Here is a 22,731-nt window from a genome sequence, read left to right as displayed (position 1 = left end):
GTTTCCTCAAAGTCAGTCTTGCTAGTGCCTAACATGCCATGCTGTTTGCAAAACACTCAAGCAAACAGCCAGCTTATACGGTGAATGAGTACTACAAACTGCCATGCCATCATATTGATTCTTTTGCAGAAGATAGTATATTCTGGAAAGAAGGTTAAACAGTGGCTGTACTGTACTTGGCACCATATGCTGTCACACACATCACTAGAAGCACTCATCTCTTTTTTCTCATATGCATATATATATATATATATATATATATATTGCCACTCTCGATTTTCTGGTTGCCTTTTTTTTTCTTTTTTTTGTAGTTTTGAAATTTTGATCAAGTGTTCAACCGAAAAACAATTGAGATTGAAGCATGCCTCAGTTTTAACTTAATAAACTGCTATTCATTAGTTCGTCGTCCTATAATATTTTACAGGTTTTTTTTTAATCACGAATAGTCCATATATTATGTCAACCCAAATAGTTAATACATTGTTCAAATTCGATCAATGTCGTCCCACTACTCTAACTAACTGGATTAATTCACATATGCTATGTAGCCCTTCTTAATTAAGAAGAATTGAACCATGATATAATCAATCACTGAGTCAAGGAAAGAAACAAATAAAAGATTATTCCACAATGGAAAGGAAAACATCTGCAAGTTATTTTTCCCTTCAATGTAAGAGAAATGGAAAATATTGCCAAGAACACATACAAGATTTCTACAAATAGAATTCTTCCGGTGGATCTTCCCCAATGGTACGTTAGCATCTCCTCTCCAATTTAGGACAATTTTCAATTGTAAGTTCTAGAGGATGCACCTTCTCTGGCAAATACAACAATTTCCGGCACGATTCAAGGACCAGCTTTCTAAGCGACGTGAAATTTGTCAACCACCCGGGTAATGCCTCCAAATTGTCACAGTGTATAATATAGCAGTCTTGTAGGGTTTCAGCAGCTCCTTGCAACCATTCGGGCAATGCCAACATCTTTGGTACACCATCTATAACCAATTTTTGGAGCCTCAGTGCAATTACTTGATAGTTTCCATTCACCAATTCAAGCCTTTTACATTTATATATTACAAGGGTACGCAATGCAGCAAGGTAACTCATATCACTTGGCAAAGACGTTAGATTTCCACAATTCCAAATACAAAGAAACCGAAGTGATTTCAAGCATCCGACTCCGTTCTCCGAAAAACTTGTTTGCTTTGTGGTTAAGAAAAGGAGTCTGAGGCAAGTCAAGTTGCTTGTATCTCTAGGCAAGTTTTCAAGATTCTCACATCCAAGAAGGCCTAGGCTTTGCAGGCTCTGTAACACAAATTGTGTTGGGAGTTTCTTCATTTCATCATTACCAGCTAAGTCCAGATATCTCAAATGCTTTAGGGTACCAATGGAACTTGGCAACCCTTTTAATGATAAATCAAACAAATGCCATATCGCGAATATTTGAATCTTGAAAGGCATGTGTGAAGGAAGGATTCATCAATAATTATACCCCGAGCCGTTATGGTTCGCACTTTGTTCAGCTTTCGCAGCATTGTTGAACCATTTTGGCCAAGTTCCAGAATTGGCAAATGTCTAACATTTTCAGAGATGTTTTTGGTGCTAGAGTTTACTATAGAGAACTCACTTTCTGCAAGTGATTGTACAAGGTCGTGGATAAGATCATGCATGGAAAATCTATAGCTGAGATTATAGTGATAGTCCACAAGTTCAACATGCTCAAAGAAAGATCTCGCCCATAACTCTTTGAAATATAGCTCGCCAACATCTTCTAGCTCTGGATTTTCATGCTCCTTGGTTGAAGGATACCATGTGCCATCCAACAATAGATCAAGTCAAGCTATAATATCCAAACATACCCTTTGGAAGAAGTAAACAGTAAGCAAGACAATTTTTCAAATGAGAAGGCAGTTGAGTATAACTCAATCTTAAAGCAGGTAAAATGTGACCAGCACCTTCTCGTTCTAATTCCCATATCTCAGAATCTCTTATCAATTTCCATTTGCGTTCATCAGTCTCCAAGTACAATTGACTCCCTAAGGTTCTCACCGCCAACGGAACCCCTCCACACTTTCTCACAATATCTTTTCCTATTTCAAAGAGGTTTGGATGTTTCTTCTCATCTTCTTCTACAAATGCACATTTTACAAATAAAGACAAGCAATCCTCATTAGAGAGGCCTTTTAAATTAACGTATGTTCGACTGTGCTCGTGACTGAAGCAACTGATATATTACGCGTCGTCACTAAAATTTTACTTCCTAATTTGGCTCCATCTATCAATACATCTCTGAACTCACTCCATTTTATACGATCATCAATCCACACATCATCCAAGACAAGCAAAAATTTCTTATCCTTCAAAGCGTCTGCGTAGCTTTCCTTGCAATTGATCTATAGACAACTTATCACTGATCTCTGTATCTAATGCAGAACTAAGAATCTCTTTTGTTATTCTAATAAGATCAAAGTCTACTGAAACATACACCCACATCCTCAATTCAAAATTCCTAACAACCCTTTCATCATTGTACAGCAATTTGGCTAGTGTGGTCTTCCCCAAACCTCCAATTCCCACTATTGGAATGACAGAAACATTCTTATTGTTGCCACTTTGGTTATCACTTGTTGTTGCAGCAGAAGATCAACAATTTCTTTTTTCTCAGAGTCTCTACCAATAACCTCCGAAGGACGAACAAAGGAGTGGGTCATGTTCTCTCTCATCATCATGTTCTTTACACTACTATGATGATCATCATGATTTCTTCCATGATGGTCAATAGAGAGAAGATCAAATATAGCCTTATTAGCTTTAAGCTCATCTAACCTCTCCCTAATCCCCTTGATCTCATGACCTGCTTTCAAACGGAAAGCGATTGGATTAGAAGGAGAAAAGAAATGGCGTACCTTTCTAGTGGTGCCATGATATGTTTGCTTTCGCAGAGCTTGGCACTCAAACTCATCCAACAAATCCTCGGCATCAAGAAACACATCTTTAAGTTGTTGTAGCCAACTGCGTAGCTCCTTGTTATGTGCTTGCTTCTCTTCAGCGTCCAAGAGGACAGCTTTGATGGCTGACATGGTGCGCCCCAGCTTCTGCAGGTCTGCTTTGACGCCCCATACCAAGCAAATCTCATCGTAGGCAATGGAGCTTAGCTTTTCAATGAGTTTGCTTGCCAACTCAAAGGCAACATCAGCCATGGTTTTTTCCATGAGGTGAATACAGAGGGTATGAATCAATTGACTGCAAATGTGCCTTCAAATACAAACCATACTTTTGCTTGCCGATCACATACAGTAGTCAACGGTGGGAACAATTTTGTACACAGCTGATATTTCATTCAGTATTTTATTTATTATTTTTAAAGCTTAAATTGTTCTTTTAAGTAATTTCATAAGAGATAAATGTGCAATTAAGATTAATTATAAGCGTTGAATGGGGAAATAATGAGGGGAGTGAAATTGGCAACACTCATTTTGTGTTTTCATCAATAAAGAAAAACTATTTAACAGTGGATGTGTACAATAATTATGCCTACTTTTTTTCTTTTTTTTTGGGTAATAAATACTACTCGACAACGAGGTCTAACCGAGTGGAAAAGGATCTTGACTTGCAGACCAATAATCTCATATTTGAATTCTTCATGGTACCTTGATAGTATGTGTGTGAGAAAATCATCCTCCCTTATAGTTTAGACTATTATTTGTATTATATAAATATTAAAAAAATGAAATAGACTATGTAAGTGTGGGTGGTTAAATAATTAGGAATGACTTTTTCTTTTGCATGACAATAAATAAATACGACCATATATTAAGGGTAGGCGCGGGCACAACAATTTTGAATTGAAGATGTCATATCATATGACTCACTTTAATAAACAATTAGGAAGAGTTTTGGTATTTAGGCTTTTATAGGCTTCCACAGTTGCTCAAAAGAGAGCTGATGACTGTGGGCATAGTCGATAATGCAGGACAAGATATGAGTCATCCTATACAATTAAAAAAATAATGAAGAAAGATGTTCATATATATTGGCAAGTCTTGTATATATTGCCCTTGTTCTAACTATAATGACAAAGTGGAGACATCTCCTATGCTATTCACATTGACATGGTTGCATGATGCTTTAGCTGCTTTCCCTCCTTCGCGCTGGAGATTAATACCTTGCAACACAATCCCCTTACAAGGGAAGCTCTTGCTGCAATCGAATTTTATCGCAACATCCGAAGCACTTGTTCCACTAATGTTCTTGTACACCACATTTTCCACTTGAACTGCTGATCTCTGTGATCATTGAATCAATAGATAATTATAAATCAAGAGCCTAATCAAGTGATGAAGTTGGTGTAATTAATCTTCTGGTAGTTTGATTAATTACCTGTTCTTTGCAAGGTTTTCTGTCGCAGTAGTTTTGGTCGATAATTATTGGGTTGGAAACATTGTGCATTTCAATGTTCTCAAATGTGATGTTGCTTGCACTTCCGGATCCTCCCTGAATATAACATTGTTGGTTGTTCCATGTTTTTTTGTACTCAAAACTCATTCTGTACTTCTACTTAAGTAAATTTGAAACTCTATATACCTGCCATGTCTTAATCCTAACTTCATGTGGTTCCAGAAAATACAGCTCCATTCACTGTAATTTCTGAAACATAAGCTTTTGAATTTCGAGATCCCAAGCTTCCAATACTGAGGTCACCATGAAAAATTTGGACAAGCATTACTATTCAATACATAGATAACATCACGAAAATATTCTCTTGCCAGTCAGGCTGTCATATGTACTACGTTTCTAGACTGTCGATCTGAATTCAACCCGAAAATTTACTCGGAAAGTAGGGGTTCAAAATTATACCTGATTCCATGACCTGGTCCACAGGTAATGTTCTTGGCTTGCACCTTTTCGCATCCATTTACAATTGAAAGACAATCATCACCTTAGTTAACAATATGGTATATATATATGTTAGGATGATTGAAGGGTGCATTAATTAGAAAATTTTATTTTTGTTTGGTAATGTGAAGTGCACCTGTGGCTATGACAGAGTTCGTGATGAGTATGTTTTGCGTATCTGTGACATGAATTCCATCAGTATTGGGGCTTTTCTCTGGTGCAATTATTGAGAGATTGGAAGCTTGAACGTTCATGCACTTCTGGAAAGACACATGAATTTGTTGCGCATCTTGCACGTTCAGGTTATTCACCCTCAAATTCTTGCACTTCTGAAAGATGAGTGCCTGCAGCCAAAATATATATGATGAGTCAAAGTAACCCATAAAAATATTTAGGACCTTGTTATCCTATAATCTCAATAATTTCTTTAAAATAATTTCCTGAAAATTTTAAATTTTTTTTTTTGTACAAGTGATAGTCTAAACTAGAGGGGAGGGAGATTTCACACACACACACAATTATGATGATGATTCATGGGGATTCGACTTTTGACATTCGAACTTTTGACATTCGAACATGAGACTTTTAGTCCACAAGTCAAGGCTATTTTCCACTGGATTAGACTCCGTTGACTCAATAATTTCTTTAAAATAACAGTTTGTATGTAAATATATGCGTGGGGCTAGGAAATGAACATACATACCGTTGGTGCGTCCTTGCAGGGCTGCAAATCAATATTGGATTGGAACACATTAAGTCAGCATATATTTTATTAAACCAAGTATATATGAAAACGGCATTTAAATTATACTAATATACCTTAGATTTATTGATTTTGCATGAGTTTTGCCACCATTGTTCCCCATTGCCATTGATGACTCCACCACCTTCAACCAATAAATTTCGGACGGTATCAAAGACAAGCCAGTGTCTACCATCTTGGCCGAAGTCAGGTCGGTTATCAGAAGCCTTTAAGGTTCCAAGAATCTGAAAATTTTCCCATAATCTTTATTTTTGTTCACACAAGAATAGTTTAGAGTATATTAATTCAAGCATAGTTAGCTAGCTATAGCCTTCCTTTCCATAGCTCCCACCTGAACCGTAACTTCAGATTTGCAAGGGCCTGAAAATCGAATTGGTTTAAGGTGATAGATCTTCTCAGGCACCACCAGAACAGCTTCATCATTAGATGAACAAGCGGCCTTCCAAGCCTTCTCAAACGCCTGAAAGAACTATATAATTAAGCATACAACACCAATATATATAAAAGAAATAAAGTGTAAAGTACAAGTTGTCACTACAATAGTGCAAAGATTTCAAAGGGACAAACTAGCGGCCCACTATTATCAAACTATTGATAACTGAATCACATGTGCAATCCGGCATGTGTGGGATTTTATACGGAAAAGCATTGATGTAGTGGAACCACTCATTATATGTTGTATTTATTTTGCCAACTTTTACATCTGAAACTTGACATTCTTGAACAAATAATAATACTAATATCAGAAAGCAAAATACAAGATATAGTACCCTCGTGGAAGCCACAAATTAACCACCATTTAGGTTTAAGAAGAATATCACCTCTGTGTCATCAGTTTCTCCATCACCCTCAGCTCCAAAATCATTGACATTTACCGAAGCTGAATTGCCATCCACTTTATCGAAGCTCTTCAAACTTAGGACGTCTGAACTTTGCTTGATCAAGTCTTTGGAGAAGTTACCGCCATCATCGATCATGTCGAAGTATGAAGGATAAGCTTGGGAACCGAATTGAGATGCTTCCTCAACATACTTGTTGAGTGGGATGTCTTGTAAACTGCAGGAAACAAAAGAGAGGATGATGAAAAAGAATGGGATTAAATCAATTTCTTGAGGAGCCATCGTTTTCTTCTATTATATAAGAAGCATGCAAAATGGATGTTCATGGGATATTTGAGCTAAAATTTATGGATTGGTGAGAAGAATGGGATGGTGAGATTCGATATTTATAGAGACAGACTGAGAAGCCCTCATTACTTGTTGGTGCCCCGTCAACTTCTTGATGCATCACATGAAAATGTGATTTCATCACTTGGTCATTACATGTCATTATTTTCTATATATATCCACGCAATTAGTATTATCATTTAAAAAGACTGTATGTATAGACAATGTATATGGTTATGTTATGTTCTTTTCCCGATTGTCTCGCATAGCGCGTTGTTGGATTGTCAATCTGAGTACACATTTCAACAAGAATTCACCTACTCAATGATCCGAATAGTTCGGCAACAGTAACTCTAGAGGAAGAACACGTTGTTCTAATAATTAATTTTAATTTTTTATGCATACACAAAGTACGTAGCGTTCTCTAACCTCCTGTTTTATCGTTTGATTCTATATAGCTACCATTATTGATAAGATTATATCACTTGAGTGGTAATCGGAAAGCACACTTATGTTTGTCTGTTTATGGCCCACAAATAAGTCGCTAACCGGTTTCCTACTTTGCTAATGTTTTGCAGTGAAAATCCTTCAATATAGTGAGATCATATACTCCAATGTGGACTTAAAGTTATGTCTCTTAGTTCGAGGCTACATATGGAAATGTTCTTTTCACATACAATCTAACATATTGTGTTATCAAATTGGAGAAATTCAGTGTGACCTAAGTTGGCAAAAATTAAACAATAGATGGAGAGAAATTTATAGTATTGGAGAAAAAGGGTGGAGACAATGGGTTGTGTCACCATTTTCATTTTTAGGATTGAAGGATGCAACACAGTAACAAATGGACACGCTTTGATTCGTTCAGAGTGCTTCTAGGTCATGAAAGCGCTTGAAAAGCATCTGCTATGTGTTTATTCAGGAAGCACTCACAAGTGCATTTCCAATAAGTACTTAGATTTATTATGAAAATTCAACCTATTTATAATAAAAGTGCTTTTATGAGAAGTGCTTATGATCAGAAGTGCTAACTAAAAATGCAATCTCAAAGGAGCCCTTATATTGTTTAAATATCACAACAATGTCATGATTTTTATTTTTATTTTAGTGAGAAATTAGGAGGAAACTCCATGATGCAATGCGAAGAATTTCGTAGCGTGCAAACATCTCTCTAGTTGTTTGTAATGATTAATAATTTGACTAGCATATATAATAAATGGCGTGTTCCAATCGTACTAAAACATCGGAAGTATTCATCCATATCATGTGTGGATTATGCCGTATAGTTTTTTTTTTTTTTCTCTTCTTCTAATAACTCTTAAGCAACATGAGTAACTCTCTTTAGATTTCTAATAGATGTGTTATATTTGAAATCAAAGATTGCCAAGATAAATAATTTCGATAATCTAACATGGTAGCTGATTTTCTGGCAAAGTAGGGGCATCTTTCTTCGACTACTTGTATTTGGTTTAGTAATTTTTCCTTTGAATTTTACATAAAATCAATTTTAATATGTATGGTTTAACGATTCGTCGCCGATATTATTTCTAATCTTTTTATCTTTTCTTTTATCTTTTTCTTTTTTAAAAAATTCCTACAGACTAACACGTTCTTATGTATCATTTAAGTCTCGTGACGTAATATCAGAATGTAAAATTTGAAGGAAACTATGCATCAGAACGAAAACATTGAAAGCAAAGTGGTGTTAGAGAGTCGTACACATTAGCTGGTTGTCATATTATTAATTTTATTTCTTACTTAGTCATGATGGAGTGGAACAAAAGATCTTCTAAACCCGCATCATGTTGGCGACTTAAATAAGGTAATTAAGCTAAGTATAAGATGACAATGACTAATTGAGGTAATGATTACGTGGTTGCATATGGTATGATATTATTTATCGTCTACATTTCTTTGTAGGGTTCTCATGTGATGTGAGAGACAAGAAAATCTTTAGTGAGACTGTTCCTCTCATGTGGTTGTGTCTTGATAGCAGTTTTTATTTCATAAAAACACATGTCAACTTTTAACGGGACTGTACTCCCTTATGAAGTGACATAAATAAGCCCTACTGAAATTTTCTCAAGAAATAGACTCATGGTTGTATAGAACTTATTAGAACTAAGAATCTTTCCTAGGGTTGAGTTTATTTAGGGTTTTTTTCCTCCTGCTTGCGCACATTTGCACGGGACATTAAAAAATGGAAGAGGATAAGCTGAGTAACAAAGATAGATACTTTTATTGCAGAGAAACCAGAACACTACAACATTGGTTAACTCTAGTTCCTAGCAACATCACTAAAGGAACAGGATGCTGAGTAGAACTTTTATTACAGAGAAAACCAGAACACTACAACATTAGCTCTCTACTACTTATTTCCCAAGTTGGGCCTCTCCCTCCAGCTTGCAAAACTGCCACATCATGTCTTCAAATGCATGAATTCCAAAACCCCCAACCAGAGTGACAATGTTAACTAAATTCTTAGTATTGGACTACTTAAACTTGGATCTCTACTGACCATCTGTACATCTCTTCGTCTGGAACTGGGATGGTAATGGTCATTAATCCAGTTGCAGAGTCATATTCGAACTCAGTCTCAGCATTGTCGACAGTGCACTTCAGTGGACGCTGGGAAAGGTACGCTCCAAATCTTCCACATCCTCTGGTTTTGAGACCAATTGTCGCAGTTGGAGATCCATTCTCGCAGAGAGAAATGGTATCTTCCCCATTGGAAAGCTCTGGTTTCTTGTCAGAAGCCAAATGGATTTCAACCTGCTCCAAAGCAGCACTGACATTGAACATGTCAAGTAGGCCTATTGGCGCAAATGAGATGTTGGATGTGATCTCCTGCAACAGACAAAACCATATCATTTAGTAAACCCTTAGCAACAATCGGAATCTCAGCATCTAATAAACAATAGCGACCTTAGATGACCAACCTTGAGAGGACAGAAATGGAAAAGCTCGTACTCCAGAACATTAAGACTCACAGGGACCGAACCACCTTTTGGCAACCGAATTACCTCACCTGACAGTCAATAATGGTTCATAATGTTAGAAAGCTGAAGACCAGGAAGTAGTGGTAATAATGTTACAATTTATAATAAAGGTAGGTAGATTTGTTCTTTTGAGTTTTGCAATTATATCATTTTGTTCCTATTGACAGTCAATAACGGTTCATAATGATAGAAAGCTGAAGACCAGGAAGTAGTGGAGAAAATGTTACAAATTATAGGAAAGGTAGGCAGATTTGTTCCCATGAGTTTTGCTATTATATCATATTGACAAGCTACTAGAGAATTGCTTCCTGACTGTTGGTACCTGACTTATAAGCATAAACTACTGTTTCTCCATTCCAATCAGCACCAGCAACTTGAGCAATGACATCAACATCGGTGGCACGGACAGAAGCAGTGAGGGTACTAGGAGACTCATCATGAATGCGAGTCCTCTTTATAATCTTACACCAACCTGCACCTTGACAGTTAAACACACCAACCACACCAGAGCATTTGTTGACATTCCAAATTTTGAGCAAGCTGCAAAGAATTATTTACATAAGCTTTACTGATATAGATATAAATTTCAAAAACCATATAACTTGGAAAGCATAGAGAGGAAACAGAACAAACCTGGTCCCATCTCTTGCTGGATCAGCAAAGAGACAATCACGGGTCGGCCTGCCAGGTAATTGGGCACGGAGGACAGATCCGTCAGGGAGGACAAGCCTCCTCAAAAGATCAAAGTTGTGGTTGCCTGGCTTATCACTGTCAAGAGAAATACCCAAAATTATGCATTAGAACTCATACTTCCACGAAAGTGCCTATAGAATAAGTTTGTTTGGTGCATAGCATTACCTGACATAGATTGCACATCCACCAACAGCATGAGCTGCACCATGATACTCTGCAGGCGAATGTAAACTCTGCAAAAGAAAAGATTCTTTCATCAATAAAACATGTTATGCCAAATGATAATAGCAACAAGTTTATCTGCCTTTCTTCCAAATAAATGACATTGAGTCTCAACATCACAGAACATTGCAAATAACCAAATAAATTGCAATTGTAAATCTTTAACAAACATGAATATTGATGTTTCAAGCCTCCACCAACTAACGTAGACTAGTATGCAATAGTAAACTACTTTTTACAATTACAACATGAATGGAAATTTAATAAGCATGTACTTCAAAGAAATGCTTACTAGCCTTCTACAACTGAAAAATCCTACACATCAACATCCAGAAAAATCCAAACAGTGCCAAAGCATATTGAGATAAGAAAATGAGACATAAAATACCTCATTATTTACTTACATGAAACATATCCCAATCAGGTTGCATGAATTCTCCAAGGAAAAGGGTGTTATAAGCAACAGAAGATATATGAATTGTGTGAGAAGCAGGATCCCGGGGGTAGAAGTCATCAGAAGCTCTCACCACAGCAGTCTGCTTGGAACTGTAGAGCCCATCAGTGTTATGACACATGCAAGAGATACATCCATTGTCAGGAAAGTTTCGAGCAACCGAAGCCTCAAGTGCCTGGTGGTAGCTGCGGGTCAACGAAACTCTACCACCATGACCAGACCCAAGAGTCTCAATAATGTTTTGAACATCAACCTTAGCTCCATCCACACCACAAGAAGCCAAGTAGGCATGAAGCTCATTGTAGAAATTGAAAACTTTCTTTGGATGTACCAGACCAAGGCCGTGAACAGATAAGCTGTCCATAACTATGTCTGGTTGGTTTCCCGTTACACCAGGGGACGACACTGGGTATGCCAAAGCAGTGTCATAGTGTTCCATGCCAGTAGCAGCTGGTTTCACTCCACCCCAGTAACCAGCTAGAGCATGCCATACATACACAAATCTGAGCAGCAAGTCACAAATTCAGCTAATGAGTAACAATACTTCCTACATAAATCTTTTTTCCAATAAATAAATAAAATCTTACAATGGATGAACATCAGCAAATGTCAAGCAGAATACAAAATCTAGCATCCCACAATATTCAATTTTTTTCCTTGTTTGCTACTGATAGTGAGATTTTATTCAAACTAAAGCCATCAATTTATTAACTAGAAGAAAAAGCCCTTTGTCCCCATTCAACATTTATTCTGATCATAAACTCTTCGAGATCACACATATCTGTAATTAATTTCCCAATAAGTACCCATTTTCATGTTATAATTCTGAATATCGAATAAATATTTCTCCAGGGGATCTCTACTCTGACCTACCATTTTTAAGGATACGAAATCATGGATTTTTAAACCCCAGCAATATCTTGCTATGTGTCTGAAGTAGATAAACAAATTCTATGTAAAACCATTATAAAAGAACAGCAGGGAGTTCTGTGCAACTTACTTGACATTTTGATGTTGCTTGGCTTCATCCACAACGTGTTTCAGACCGGAGACTTGCTCACTGTTGTGGCCATTCTTTTGGAATTTTTCATTCTCTTTTATTCCAGTCAGCCTACTTGCAAACCTGCAATTAGCGTACTAGCATTAACTAACCAACTACTTTAAGTCGATAGACCCAACAGCAATGTCCAGAGAAAAAATGCATGATTGCGTGTAAGAAGACGACAAAAGAAGATCCTTCTAACTTATGCTATTCCAATCATGCACATGGAAAGAGAGCATTATCAAAACTGATAAAAGAGTAATCATTTAAAATTGAGAAAGAAGACAGAAGCATTACTGTGCTCCTTCTTGTACAACAGCATCAGTATCCTTGTCTTTATTTTCAATCTGTTGCCAGCCATCATCAACAATAAGGAATCGCGGAGGCGTCCCACCCTTGGATAAGCTGCAATGATTCAACAACACAACACCGTAATTAAATAGCTGCTTACAAATTCAAGTTAAGAGTAAATAGCAAGTTAAATATGATATCGTTTCTTATTACCTTTTAAGGCCTTGCTCCACACCCTCGGCTGTGACATCAGTGTAAAAGGCATCCCATGTACACCAGCCAAACCAGTCAAGAAAAGAAGGCAACTGCAAGCAACCAAGAGAACAGATATTAGATTCATTCAAGAAACGGTTGTGATGCGCCATTCAAATTGTAGAACACCAATTACAGAAGAAGACAAAGTGTTGTGGTCTTACCTTTTTCTTCTCACGGTGAACAAAAGTTTTCATGTGTTTTTCCACAGCCCTGTTTAATGAAATTGAAAACAGAGAGTCATTTACCAAAATAAATGCAAAGACATCATCCTAATCAAAACCAAACTATTTACCTTTTCTAGCAATAACATAATCATATTAGCAAAACAAAATTACAGATTTAATTGCAGATCTACAATGAGGACGACAAATTATTAGAATGAAAATTCAGGACTTACTTTACAGCCTGTGTGATAACCTCAAATGGATTGGTTCCAGCATGGATGTAAACAAGGCACTGGCCCTGATTGGTCTGAACAGCAGAATCTCCTGCAAAACCAATCACACACCACAAGAAACACGTTGTTTTCGGTTCCTTCGAACTCGAATGTTGTATTTTTTTTCCTTTTCCCAAATCCTTTAAACTCCAATTATTTGATTCATTTGAATGATATTCATTGTGGGTGGTTTCTCCAGCCCGACTGTGTTCGCATTAATGACAGCTCCACCCCACATTTTCAGATTGTTCATCTCCTTCATTATTGGCCGGCGGGATGGGACTGATTAAAGGGAAGACATGGCCTTATATAATGGAATGACAGGCAGGGAAGGTGTAAATAGCCTACACCAGATACTTGTTTTATTGTCATAACCTACTCACCACTCTCGAGGCAAATCTCGACTTCATTCCTCTCGTTGCCTTGCAGAACAGAACGGAAGAGGCCCTCAAGCAGAGGCAGGAAGACGGTGTAGATGGTAGGGGAAGAAGAATCATCTTCATCACCTCCTTCGCCATCACCTTTGCTTTCAACAAGCATGAATTGGGTCTCCAATGGAACATCTTTCCCACATGTCCCCATCCTCTGAGTCATCCACCATAACTTGAACCGGAAGCAGCACATGAAACGGACACCCCTATGCATCATAATAACGACAGTAATTACTACCATATTTGAAAATTTGAAATTCAAAGCATAGCAATCATTGCACCATTACTCAATCACCATCTACGGCTAAAGCTAAAAGATTTAAACTTTGACATATTGATTTTGACAACCAAAAACACAAGAGATACTGAAACTGCTTACTCTAAAACACCAATGGGGAAGATGTGAAGGCTTTTGCTTTGAGCGGCAGTGGCACCAATGAAAGCACCAGCAACGAGCCCAACACCAGTCCCTGGTGTAAGCACGATGTTGTCTGGAACTCCAGTCAAAATGGTCTTTCCCTGAACCACCAAGTTCCCATCGTTGATTGAAATCTGTGGGATGACCGTCATGGTTGATGACTGCGAAACTACTGTCTCACAACATAAAACACAAATTCATCAAAATTCACCTTGGATCAGATAGAGAATTCTGGAGCATGTTTACAATTATCAACTACATCAATTTCATATTTATCCATGGGTTTTATAATAAATAAATAAAAAGCCATAATTTTTTGCAGCAAAAATATACCATCAACGGAAAAATTTAAGAACCCAGGTGATATGCATGTTGGCGCACAGGGTTTATTTGGTAATTTCGAAAAATTGAGGCTGCTTGAGGAAAACTGCTACAGAAAGAAAACAAAAACCCAAAAGGCAAAAACGGAAATAACTTGAGGGTTTTGAATCACCATCAAGTTTGGTCCACAGGATGTGGGCCTTGCCCTTTCCCAGCCTTTAACTTTTGCTGAAAGCTTGAAACTTTTTGGTCTGAAAAACCCCAAAAATTCAGAACAATCATATGAAACTGACTAACAGAATAAAACAGGAGCTTCAGGATTTTAATCAAAGTTCAAGTATGAAATTCACTGAGCCTAAGCTCAATTCACGGCTAATTTATCATTAGAAGCCATTGAAGGCAGCTGGAGCTTCATGAAGAAGTAAACAAAGAGCTAAAAAACAGCTCACACCACCGACTTCACAATCAAAGCTCATACAATTCCAGAAAACCCCAAGCACTCACCAGAAAAGGTAAAAAAGTCTCTGGCTGCCCAAGGAATTCAAGCACAGAGCTTTGTTAAGCCTCTAGAAATGGACAGAGAGATGAAAAGAAAGTGAGGGTTTGGAAAACCAAAACCCAGAGAGAAGAACAAGTGCACCCAGCAGAGGAATGCGCTTGAATGCAATGCCCTCAGTGATGGTTTGTGTTTGCTGCTTTTACACACAGAACGTGAGTTTCCAAAGAAGAGGTTGGTGGGTTTATATACGACTTGGGCTGTGTTAAACTTCGAGCAGGTTCTTTCCTCGATGCTTCCGTATGCTGCCACGTTGGATACCATCATTGGATTTTTTTGTGTGCACTAGTTATGTTTTTGGTCAATCACTAGTTACGTTCTCATCTTATGAATTTGGATTGTGATTTCCAATAGTTTATTTGAAGAAAGACGTCATCTCTATAAATGTGTACCACAAATTCAGGTTTTGGACAACAAAAAATTGTTATATTGCTAGACAGTTTGCTAAGAAACATTTCTTTATATTTGTTTTTTCAAACGAGGGATGAGTGACTCAAACTTTGTATATTAAAAACTATGTTTTAATTGTCAAGAATTGATAATTTGGTATTCTAAAATGATACAAAATGCAGAGCAAATTGCAAGTTCGATTGTATTAGATTTAGTTTAAAATATTTAACCTTTTTTGTTTATACGTGATTATACATTTGAGCAACTGATTAATCCACAACGCAACAACATAATATATATCGATGAGGTTATTTTTTAGAACAGTATAGATATTTTTGTGTTATGGGAAAGTCCTAGTTGAGAAAAAGTAATTTAATATCATCCTTTCTTTAACAAAGCCAAATATGGCTCCTGACTCGCTCATTGCCCGGCCATAGTGCATCTTTTATCTGCACCAGATGTTACAAAATGGAGAAATACTAACGTGAAATGGAATAGTAATATTTTGCTATATTCGGTTAATCATGACATGTTACGTGTAATAATTTTTTCACATGATAATCCGTAATTGATTAAGGATAATAAAACATTACTATCATCATTTCATACAAGTTTTTATGTACAAAATGGTTTGTGATTTTTGTTTTTATGTTCTGTAATCTGAATGATTTGATGCCATTTATAATGGTGCCAACTTTTTGGCCATCATGATTTAGCAAAAGTTAGGGCAAGGCCACCTCATGTTCTAGATATAATATGGAGATAAACCAATACTTTTGGAACAAGAAACACATAATACAATATGGTGTTTCTTTCAATCAACTTCATTATTGGACTAATTTGAAAGTTATTACCAACTTAATTACCGGCTTTAGAATATGTGGTCACATTTGTCTTTCTTTTTTCACCACCCGACCGCAACCGCAAGCGTACAAAAATTTACGTTGTCAAATTTTTGTCTGAAAATATCAAAGACTGCTTTTGGCGTAACTGTTGGCATTTTGAGAAGGCAAAAGTCACGAGACAAAATTAATGTCATATGATATGTTTCATGAGTCATCACCCACCTCTGTCCAGCCTTTTCGATTGGACCCAAAAAATTATGCATAAACTTTTCTCCTAACACGTGAAGTATAATTTATTTTTAGATTTCTATTATACTCATCAAAATTTTGTAGACAATTGTGTTACGATTTTATCCTGAAAGCAAAATCACTTTCCTAAAAAGCAAACAGCGCTAGAACTAGCTTTCGTTTCTTATGGGGACAATAATATAGATTTCCCTAGATTAACGGTTTCAAATTTAAACCCGAATAACATCTCTTGTTCCCCTTTTTAAACTTTGACTATAAAAAAATTACTAAAATTGATACAGCCACTTCATGCTATGTTGAAGTGTGGCTCCGCCCGTGTCATCAGATTACTAATCTATAGCTACCATTTAGGTAATTTTATTTTTACCCTTTTTACGCTAGACCCTAAAAAGATTCTTTGTACATGTTCTCATTATATAACCTCACATGTTAGGAGGGAAAGGAGATATGCAATGTAATAACCTCACATGATAGAATATTTTATGCATCCCTTAAAAAGAAAACAAAGAAATTCTTTTTTAATCAGAACCAGCCATTTGGCTCATTGGTTCTCATCTAATATGCTCCTTTATCCAAAATTTTGTTAGTCAATCCATTGTGTTTCTGTGTGTGTATATATATTTAAGTAATGAATAAGGAAGTCACTATTATCTTCAAACGACGGACTACACATATGATAAGATTCTCATTATTAATACAAAAGAATATGTGCTTGCTTATTGTGCTGCTTTGATTCCCAATCCACTTACAAATCTGGCATGAATTAATAAAAAGCCAATTCAAAATTGTTGCCAAAACGACATCCACTTAATTAAGTATATTGGGAGGTAACCCTAGTCCTTTGTGTGGACGTTGGACTCAACACGTGGATCACTGATAGAACTAGCAATAAGACGACTATGGGCTCTAGCCCAGGTAGCCTTTTGATATGATTCACTCCATAAAAACTTAGTAGTCCATCCAAATGTAGCCTAGTAACCCATCATTATCCATTCAACTTTATAAGTTTATTATAACCATCTTATATTTAATTTGTTTGTTTAGTTAAGAAACATAATCTCTTAATAAACACTCATAATTTTAACTGTCTAAGTTTTACTATTTTCTCCCAATGTTTCCTCTTTTCATCAATATTCATGTTAACGGTCATCAGATCACCCTTTACAATTAATTAGTGCGATTAATATAATTTAACGTATACTTTTATTTCTAAAACACTATAGAAACTGTAAGTAAAAAAAAAAAAATCATTAGATTTTGTTAACTAGGTATCCCTCACGTTGTGCTGGCAGTCTCTGACTCAGGTCAAGGTTAGGACTTATCCCAGATCGTGTGGTTAAGCCGCTCTCCGGAGATGACTCTCGCACACTTCAAGCGATTATCAAAACAAGGGTGAGATGCAAGGATTCCAGTTAAACCCCCTCTGATGGCTAAGTTAGAAGTGGTCTTTAAAGTGGGAGAGGGATGAAGAGTTTTTAGATGAGAATATTTATTACATTCATCCTAGTAGAGGTGAAGAGTATTTATAAGGGGAGAAGGAGAGACAATCTCTCCTTCAGTCTTCCTATCTTTCTCTTTTCCCAATGGCAAGACTGAAATGCATTAAATGATCCCTCTTTATCACCATGTTGGCTATCAGGGATCAAGTGGCAAGGCGACACCTGACTTTGTATGTGAAGCACATTAATTAATCTCTTCCATCACCAGGCTGTTTATCAGGGATCAAGTGGTAGGGCAACACCTGGCTTTGGATGTGAAGCACATTAGGTGCATGGAGTAACTAACTTGACAGGGGTTTGGTCGTGTCATATATCAATGCCTGTCTCTGGTCACATTAAGATTCTCAGTTAGGTCGGTGTTCAAGTGCCCGACCACGGGTTCATACATATCTCCGACGATTCTGTTAGGCTAGGAGGAACCTTTATCAACACCGGCTCGTCAATCGGGCCTCAGGGTCGGTATGAAAGGGGCGACTTGGTCGGTAAGTGCGCTGTGGCCACATGGTGCTCTTTGATAGGCTCGGCTTATAGTGATGATATGAACCATCAACATATTTTAAGCTAATAAATTTAATTAGCCCATCGGTTGAAAAATTCTTAATTTCACCCATGACGTGGATAATTATGAAGTTAAAGTTTCCATCCAAAATCAATAGAACATAAGTTTTTTTTAAAATTTATTAACTTTATAAAAATGGGACATTCCTTTGCGTTAAATCTAAACTCAAAATATATTAATACAAATTATGATTTCTGTGTCAGCATCCATCCACTCGTCCACCCAACTTGCGTTGCACCAGAAGACAGTATGGCTAATAAGCCTCCACTGAGCAGCTTCGACAATAAAAGAAGCTGCCGCAGTCCGCAGCAGGCAGACTGGAACCAAACCCGAATGTTTGTCCGAATCATCCATGTGTGGGCCCCAAACCACGTCGGATCTGACGGAGTATGTGATCCAGTCCACCACCAAGATCAATGTAAAGCCGACTTCTTGTCATTTTGACATAAAATTTCTGCTTTCCACTTTACGTAGAAAAGTTGGACTAAAGAAAAAATAAAATAAAATAAGCTTAGATAGAGAAGTAGATCAAAGCTTGAATCCTAATTTGAGAGAGAAATTCTTATGTAACGCAATAATACATATGATAACATTTTTTATATATTATTATATTATTGATTGAGGATAACAAAATACGATTATTCACGTTCACATTGCAAGTTCTTCTCGCTAATTACGAGAAGAATGTCAAATCTAAATGTGTTAGTCTTTACAATAATTATGCATTAAAGTTTAAACAACAATAATTTCTTATGTTTCACGAGTAATTATGGACATCAAAGAAAGACGGCCGCACAGTCGGTGATTGGCGTTGATACAATGATTTGGGGGAATCTCCAATTCAATATATTTTCTGGCTCAATGACGAACGTGAATGAATCCACAAGTCACTTGCATTTAAAATTAAATTAATTTTCCTTTTTAAATTAGGGGTTTTTTATTAAATTATTATTGCTTTGTCTTTGTTGATGATGGTTGCTGCAAAAAAGACTGGTCCAACAGTAGGGGCTGAGTGGGCGGTTTTGGTACTGGCTAAGACAGGTTGAATGGCATTTTGGATGGTAGCTTATCTCAGCTTTGCTACTAGCTCATCTTCATTTTGACTGCTTTTACATGATGCAAACAACTTTGGATTGAGCAAACCAATAATTTGACTGTTTGTGCCTCTAGTCTAGAACATTACTTGGACTAGTTGATTGATTGTGGCTATACATCGAATCAATCATTTAACATGTTTATTTTATTTTATGTATACGTGTACGCTAACAAATTGGAATTTGGATGTGCAATCCGAAAATATTCAAGCTTATCAACTAGTTTTTAGTCTAGTATTTTGTTTTCAGTGTAAAAAGACAATATAAACGAGAATACAATAGATTAAGAATAAATTTAGTTTCTTTCTCCATGGGAAGATAGACTTCATTATTAACAAGTTACGTCTTATTATGCCAACAAAGTTTTACATAGTCTTGATTTGCAGATAAGAAGTTTCTGAGTTGGAATTCTTATGACATCTTAGTTAAAAACCCTTTTCCTAATGGCGGACCCAACAAATGGTGAAAGTGTGGGCATAAATATTATATATAATATTGTAATATTTATTTATGTAGTAATATTATATATTTATATAACTATATTATTATTTTATGAAAGATCACACAAAATACACATGGGATGTTGAGATAAATTAAGTCATTTATTAACTAGCCTGATATTTTGTGCCTTGATAGTAAGCCAACTGGGAGCTATTCACGCAAAATATTGCAAAAATGTTCTATTTATTATAGCTTACAGGGTTGAAGAAAACATTTAAGTATGGGCAGTTGCCCGCATTCGTCTCTACATAAGTCCGCCATCGCTTGTACTAAAAAAAAAAGTTACATTCTATTGTAACTAATCTATTCTTTTTAGCTTCATGGCAAAAAAAATTCCATTTCTTTTTATTAGTCATTTTTTACCTCTCTTGTACTTCGAAATAAATATATTGTACAATATATTTTTATTTTCATTTTGTTAGAGAGATTTCAAGTAGAATCGATTAGGCAGTATAAAATAATTTTGAAAGAAAAACCTTGAAAACGAAAGAACTTGTACTCCGGATCGGGCTGGTTAGTCAATATCATCCTGATCGGCGTTCGACACAACGATTATATGGGATCATGACACGTGTTCTGTGTTGTTGTTGCGGTGGGCTGCGTAAGATCTTTTTCTTTTATCTTCATGTTTTTGGACCGGACACGTAGGCTGTTGTCCTCTAACACGTGGGGGGTCCATCGCATGCATGCAGGACGGTGGTTCGTTTTTTTTTTTTCATTATGGTCAAAGCCTTAGCCATCACTGGCTAGAACTAAAGCTCAGACAGGTTGAAATTGGAACCACAATATGAAAGTGAACTTTCATGAAAGCTCTGCCTTAAGAAAATGTGAGTGAAGACAAAAATTGAAAGTCGAAAGCGAAATGGTTATCGAACGAGCTCTTAATTTCTTCTCAAACAAAAAAATCATATACTAACTTTTTCTTTACGTCTATGGATGCTCAAGTTTGTTTCATTTATCTATTAACTATGTCTCTTTCAATTTCATGCTTCCTCTATCAGAATTTTGTGTTTATGTTGCAGATGGCACCCTTGGAATTTCCAGATGGATTGATCAGGAAGCATATGCAAGATAGGCGAACTCAATCACATATAGTCACAATCAAACCATTATACCAACTTTTCTAGTGGGATTTTTATGAGGAGGACCAATTATACCAACTTTTCTGGTGGGATTTTTATGAGGAGGACCTCTTAACCACTTGCTTACATTGCCACAGGTGCTCTCATGAATCACACATATGTACAATAAAATTTTCTGTTTGGGTCTATTTATATGAACAATAATATCTGCATATGGAATTAGACAATGAGACAAAGGGCATGATCTTTTGTGGCTTAAATTAGGAACTTGATGCGATCACTTGCGTTGCGTGAAAGCCTTAATTAGCACCCAAAAAAAAACACAAGGAAATTGATAGCAATCTCTGTGTGTGAATAAATGTCACATAATTATTAGTATTTGAGAATATAAAAGTCTCTCATCATAAATTTAAAACTAGCCGGGTCATCTATGCTAGACCAGAATCATCTCTCTCTATCTCTCTCAAGGCCCAAGGCCCAAGTTTTGGATTAATTAAATATTATTAATCGAGCCAACCATGTATAGCTTTTACTACCAAGCCCATCAGCCCACCAATCTTATTTAATTGGTGTAAAAGTATCATACTTATAAAGCATGTAAAACCATTTGTTTCCTCCGATGTGGGACAATTTGCTTTCAAACTAACAACACCACCTGCAACTCACCCATCGATGCAAACAATGTTAGCATTTTTTAATTTTGAATTTTTCAATTTGTTGGTTTTTGAATTTGCACAGAGAGAGAGAGATGTTGGAAAAAATTTCAAAGTATAAAGTGACCGATCGTTTTCAACTTCAGTTTTTGTCTATGTATAAAACAACCAGTCGCCCGAAGGAAAAACGACCGATCATTTGAACACAGAATGTGCGATTTTGAAGCACCTCTTTAGTCATTTGTTGTGCCTCTTGATGCCTAAATGTTTGAATCACGTATATGAACGTTAGAAACACTTCATATACATTATTTAAACATAAAGACACATTCTTTCATGAAGACAAGTGTCCTTATTGAAGTGGTACCTCTTGATTAAGAGGTACAATTCAAGAGTTGTATAGTTTCTGAATTAGGAGTTAAACCAATTTTGAATGGACACCAATTTCTCTATAAATAGAGATGATTATACATCAATAAAGAATAAGAAAATAGTCCAAGAAAGATCCAAGAGATATCTAATTAAGTTTAATACCAACTCTTCTCCATCTAGTTTAACAAAGTAAAACCTCCAGAGGTTATTTTCTGCAGATTTAGCCTCTAGGAATCATGAGTATCCTTGTTACAATACTAAAGTGTGTTTGGGGTTGCCTTTGGTATTGCAAGACATTGACAACATATAGTTTAGGCTAGGCTTCATTGTATCCACATGGCTTATTTGCTTAACCTTTTTGCACATGTTGACGCAGAAAAATGGTTCTGCACTTTCCTGCGTAACTTAGTGATTTTGTTACCTTCGGTATGATATGGCTTCGGTAGTAAGTTATACCTGTAAGATAGCAAATGCTCAGTAAGTCCTAGGTACCGGTGTGATACCGGCCGAAGGCTCTCCGATGCTTAAGTAAGTACGGATTTAGT

At 36.5% G+C, this 22,731-nt stretch overlaps 2 protein-coding genes and 1 pseudogene across 5 annotated transcripts; all 3 read right to left on the bottom strand.

Moving 5' to 3' along the window:
- Positions 1–755: 755 nt before the first annotated feature.
- Positions 756–3,199, bottom strand: LOC103339474 (disease resistance protein RGA2-like; annotated as a pseudogene).
- A 613-nt stretch (positions 3,200–3,812) lies between these two features.
- On the bottom strand, positions 3,813–6,843 carry LOC103339383 (polygalacturonase). Its single transcript, XM_008242666.2, is given in 10 exon segments — positions 3,813–4,285; positions 4,380–4,493; positions 4,584–4,608; positions 4,610–4,690; positions 4,857–4,938; positions 5,032–5,239; positions 5,599–5,619; positions 5,715–5,882; positions 5,990–6,118; positions 6,480–6,843. Coding segments are annotated over 10 exon segments (1,347 nt in total). The 5' UTR covers positions 6,780–6,843; the 3' UTR covers positions 3,813–4,066.
- A 2,197-nt stretch (positions 6,844–9,040) lies between these two features.
- On the bottom strand, positions 9,041–15,104 carry LOC103339381 (putative galactinol--sucrose galactosyltransferase 2). Of its 4 annotated transcripts, XM_089042982.1 has the most exons (15): positions 14,891–15,103; positions 14,559–14,637; positions 14,027–14,237; positions 13,600–13,853; positions 13,178–13,268; positions 12,942–12,990; positions 12,739–12,830; positions 12,532–12,639; positions 12,193–12,315; positions 11,143–11,695; positions 10,682–10,749; positions 10,457–10,591; positions 10,146–10,363; positions 9,764–9,852; positions 9,041–9,671 (listed from the first exon to the last, which is right to left on the bottom strand). In XM_089042982.1, exons 3-15 carry the CDS (start codon positions 14,215–14,217, stop codon positions 9,321–9,323), a joined length of 2,322 nt encoding a protein of 773 aa, XP_088899108.1. In that variant the 5' UTR covers positions 14,218–14,237; positions 14,559–14,637; positions 14,891–15,103; the 3' UTR covers positions 9,041–9,320. The 4 variants fall into 4 exon arrangements, with proteins under 4 accessions (XP_088899108.1, XP_008240885.2, XP_088899107.1 ...); XM_008242663.3 differs by lacking the exon at positions 14,559–14,637 and having other exon boundaries at positions 14,891–15,104; XM_089042981.1 differs by lacking the exon at positions 14,559–14,637 and having other exon boundaries at positions 14,027–14,241.
- Between the last annotated feature and the right edge of the window lie 7,627 nt (positions 15,105–22,731).

Source organism: Prunus mume, linkage group LG8 (assembly GCF_029339155.1).
Source record: "Prunus mume cultivar Tortuosa linkage group LG8, ASM2933915v1, whole genome shotgun sequence".
NCBI lineage: Eukaryota > Viridiplantae > Streptophyta > Magnoliopsida > Rosales > Rosaceae > Prunus > Prunus mume.
This window is presented reverse-complemented; position numbering and strand designations above follow the sequence as displayed.

Bases quoted from the DNA above. Each gene is read 5' to 3' on its own strand.
- LOC103339381 (XM_008242663.3), bottom strand. From the start codon at position 14,217: ATGACGGTCATCCCACAGATTTCAATCAACGATGGGAACTTGGTGGTT. The intron at 11,696-12,192 runs GTAAGTTGCACA...CTTGCTGCTCAG, and splicing joins AAGCAACATCAAAATGTCAA to ATTTGTGTATGTATGGCATG. The intron at 10,750-11,142 runs GTAAGTAAATAA...TTTCTTTTGCAG, and splicing joins CTGATTGGGATATGTTTCAT to AGTTTACATTCGCCTGCAGA.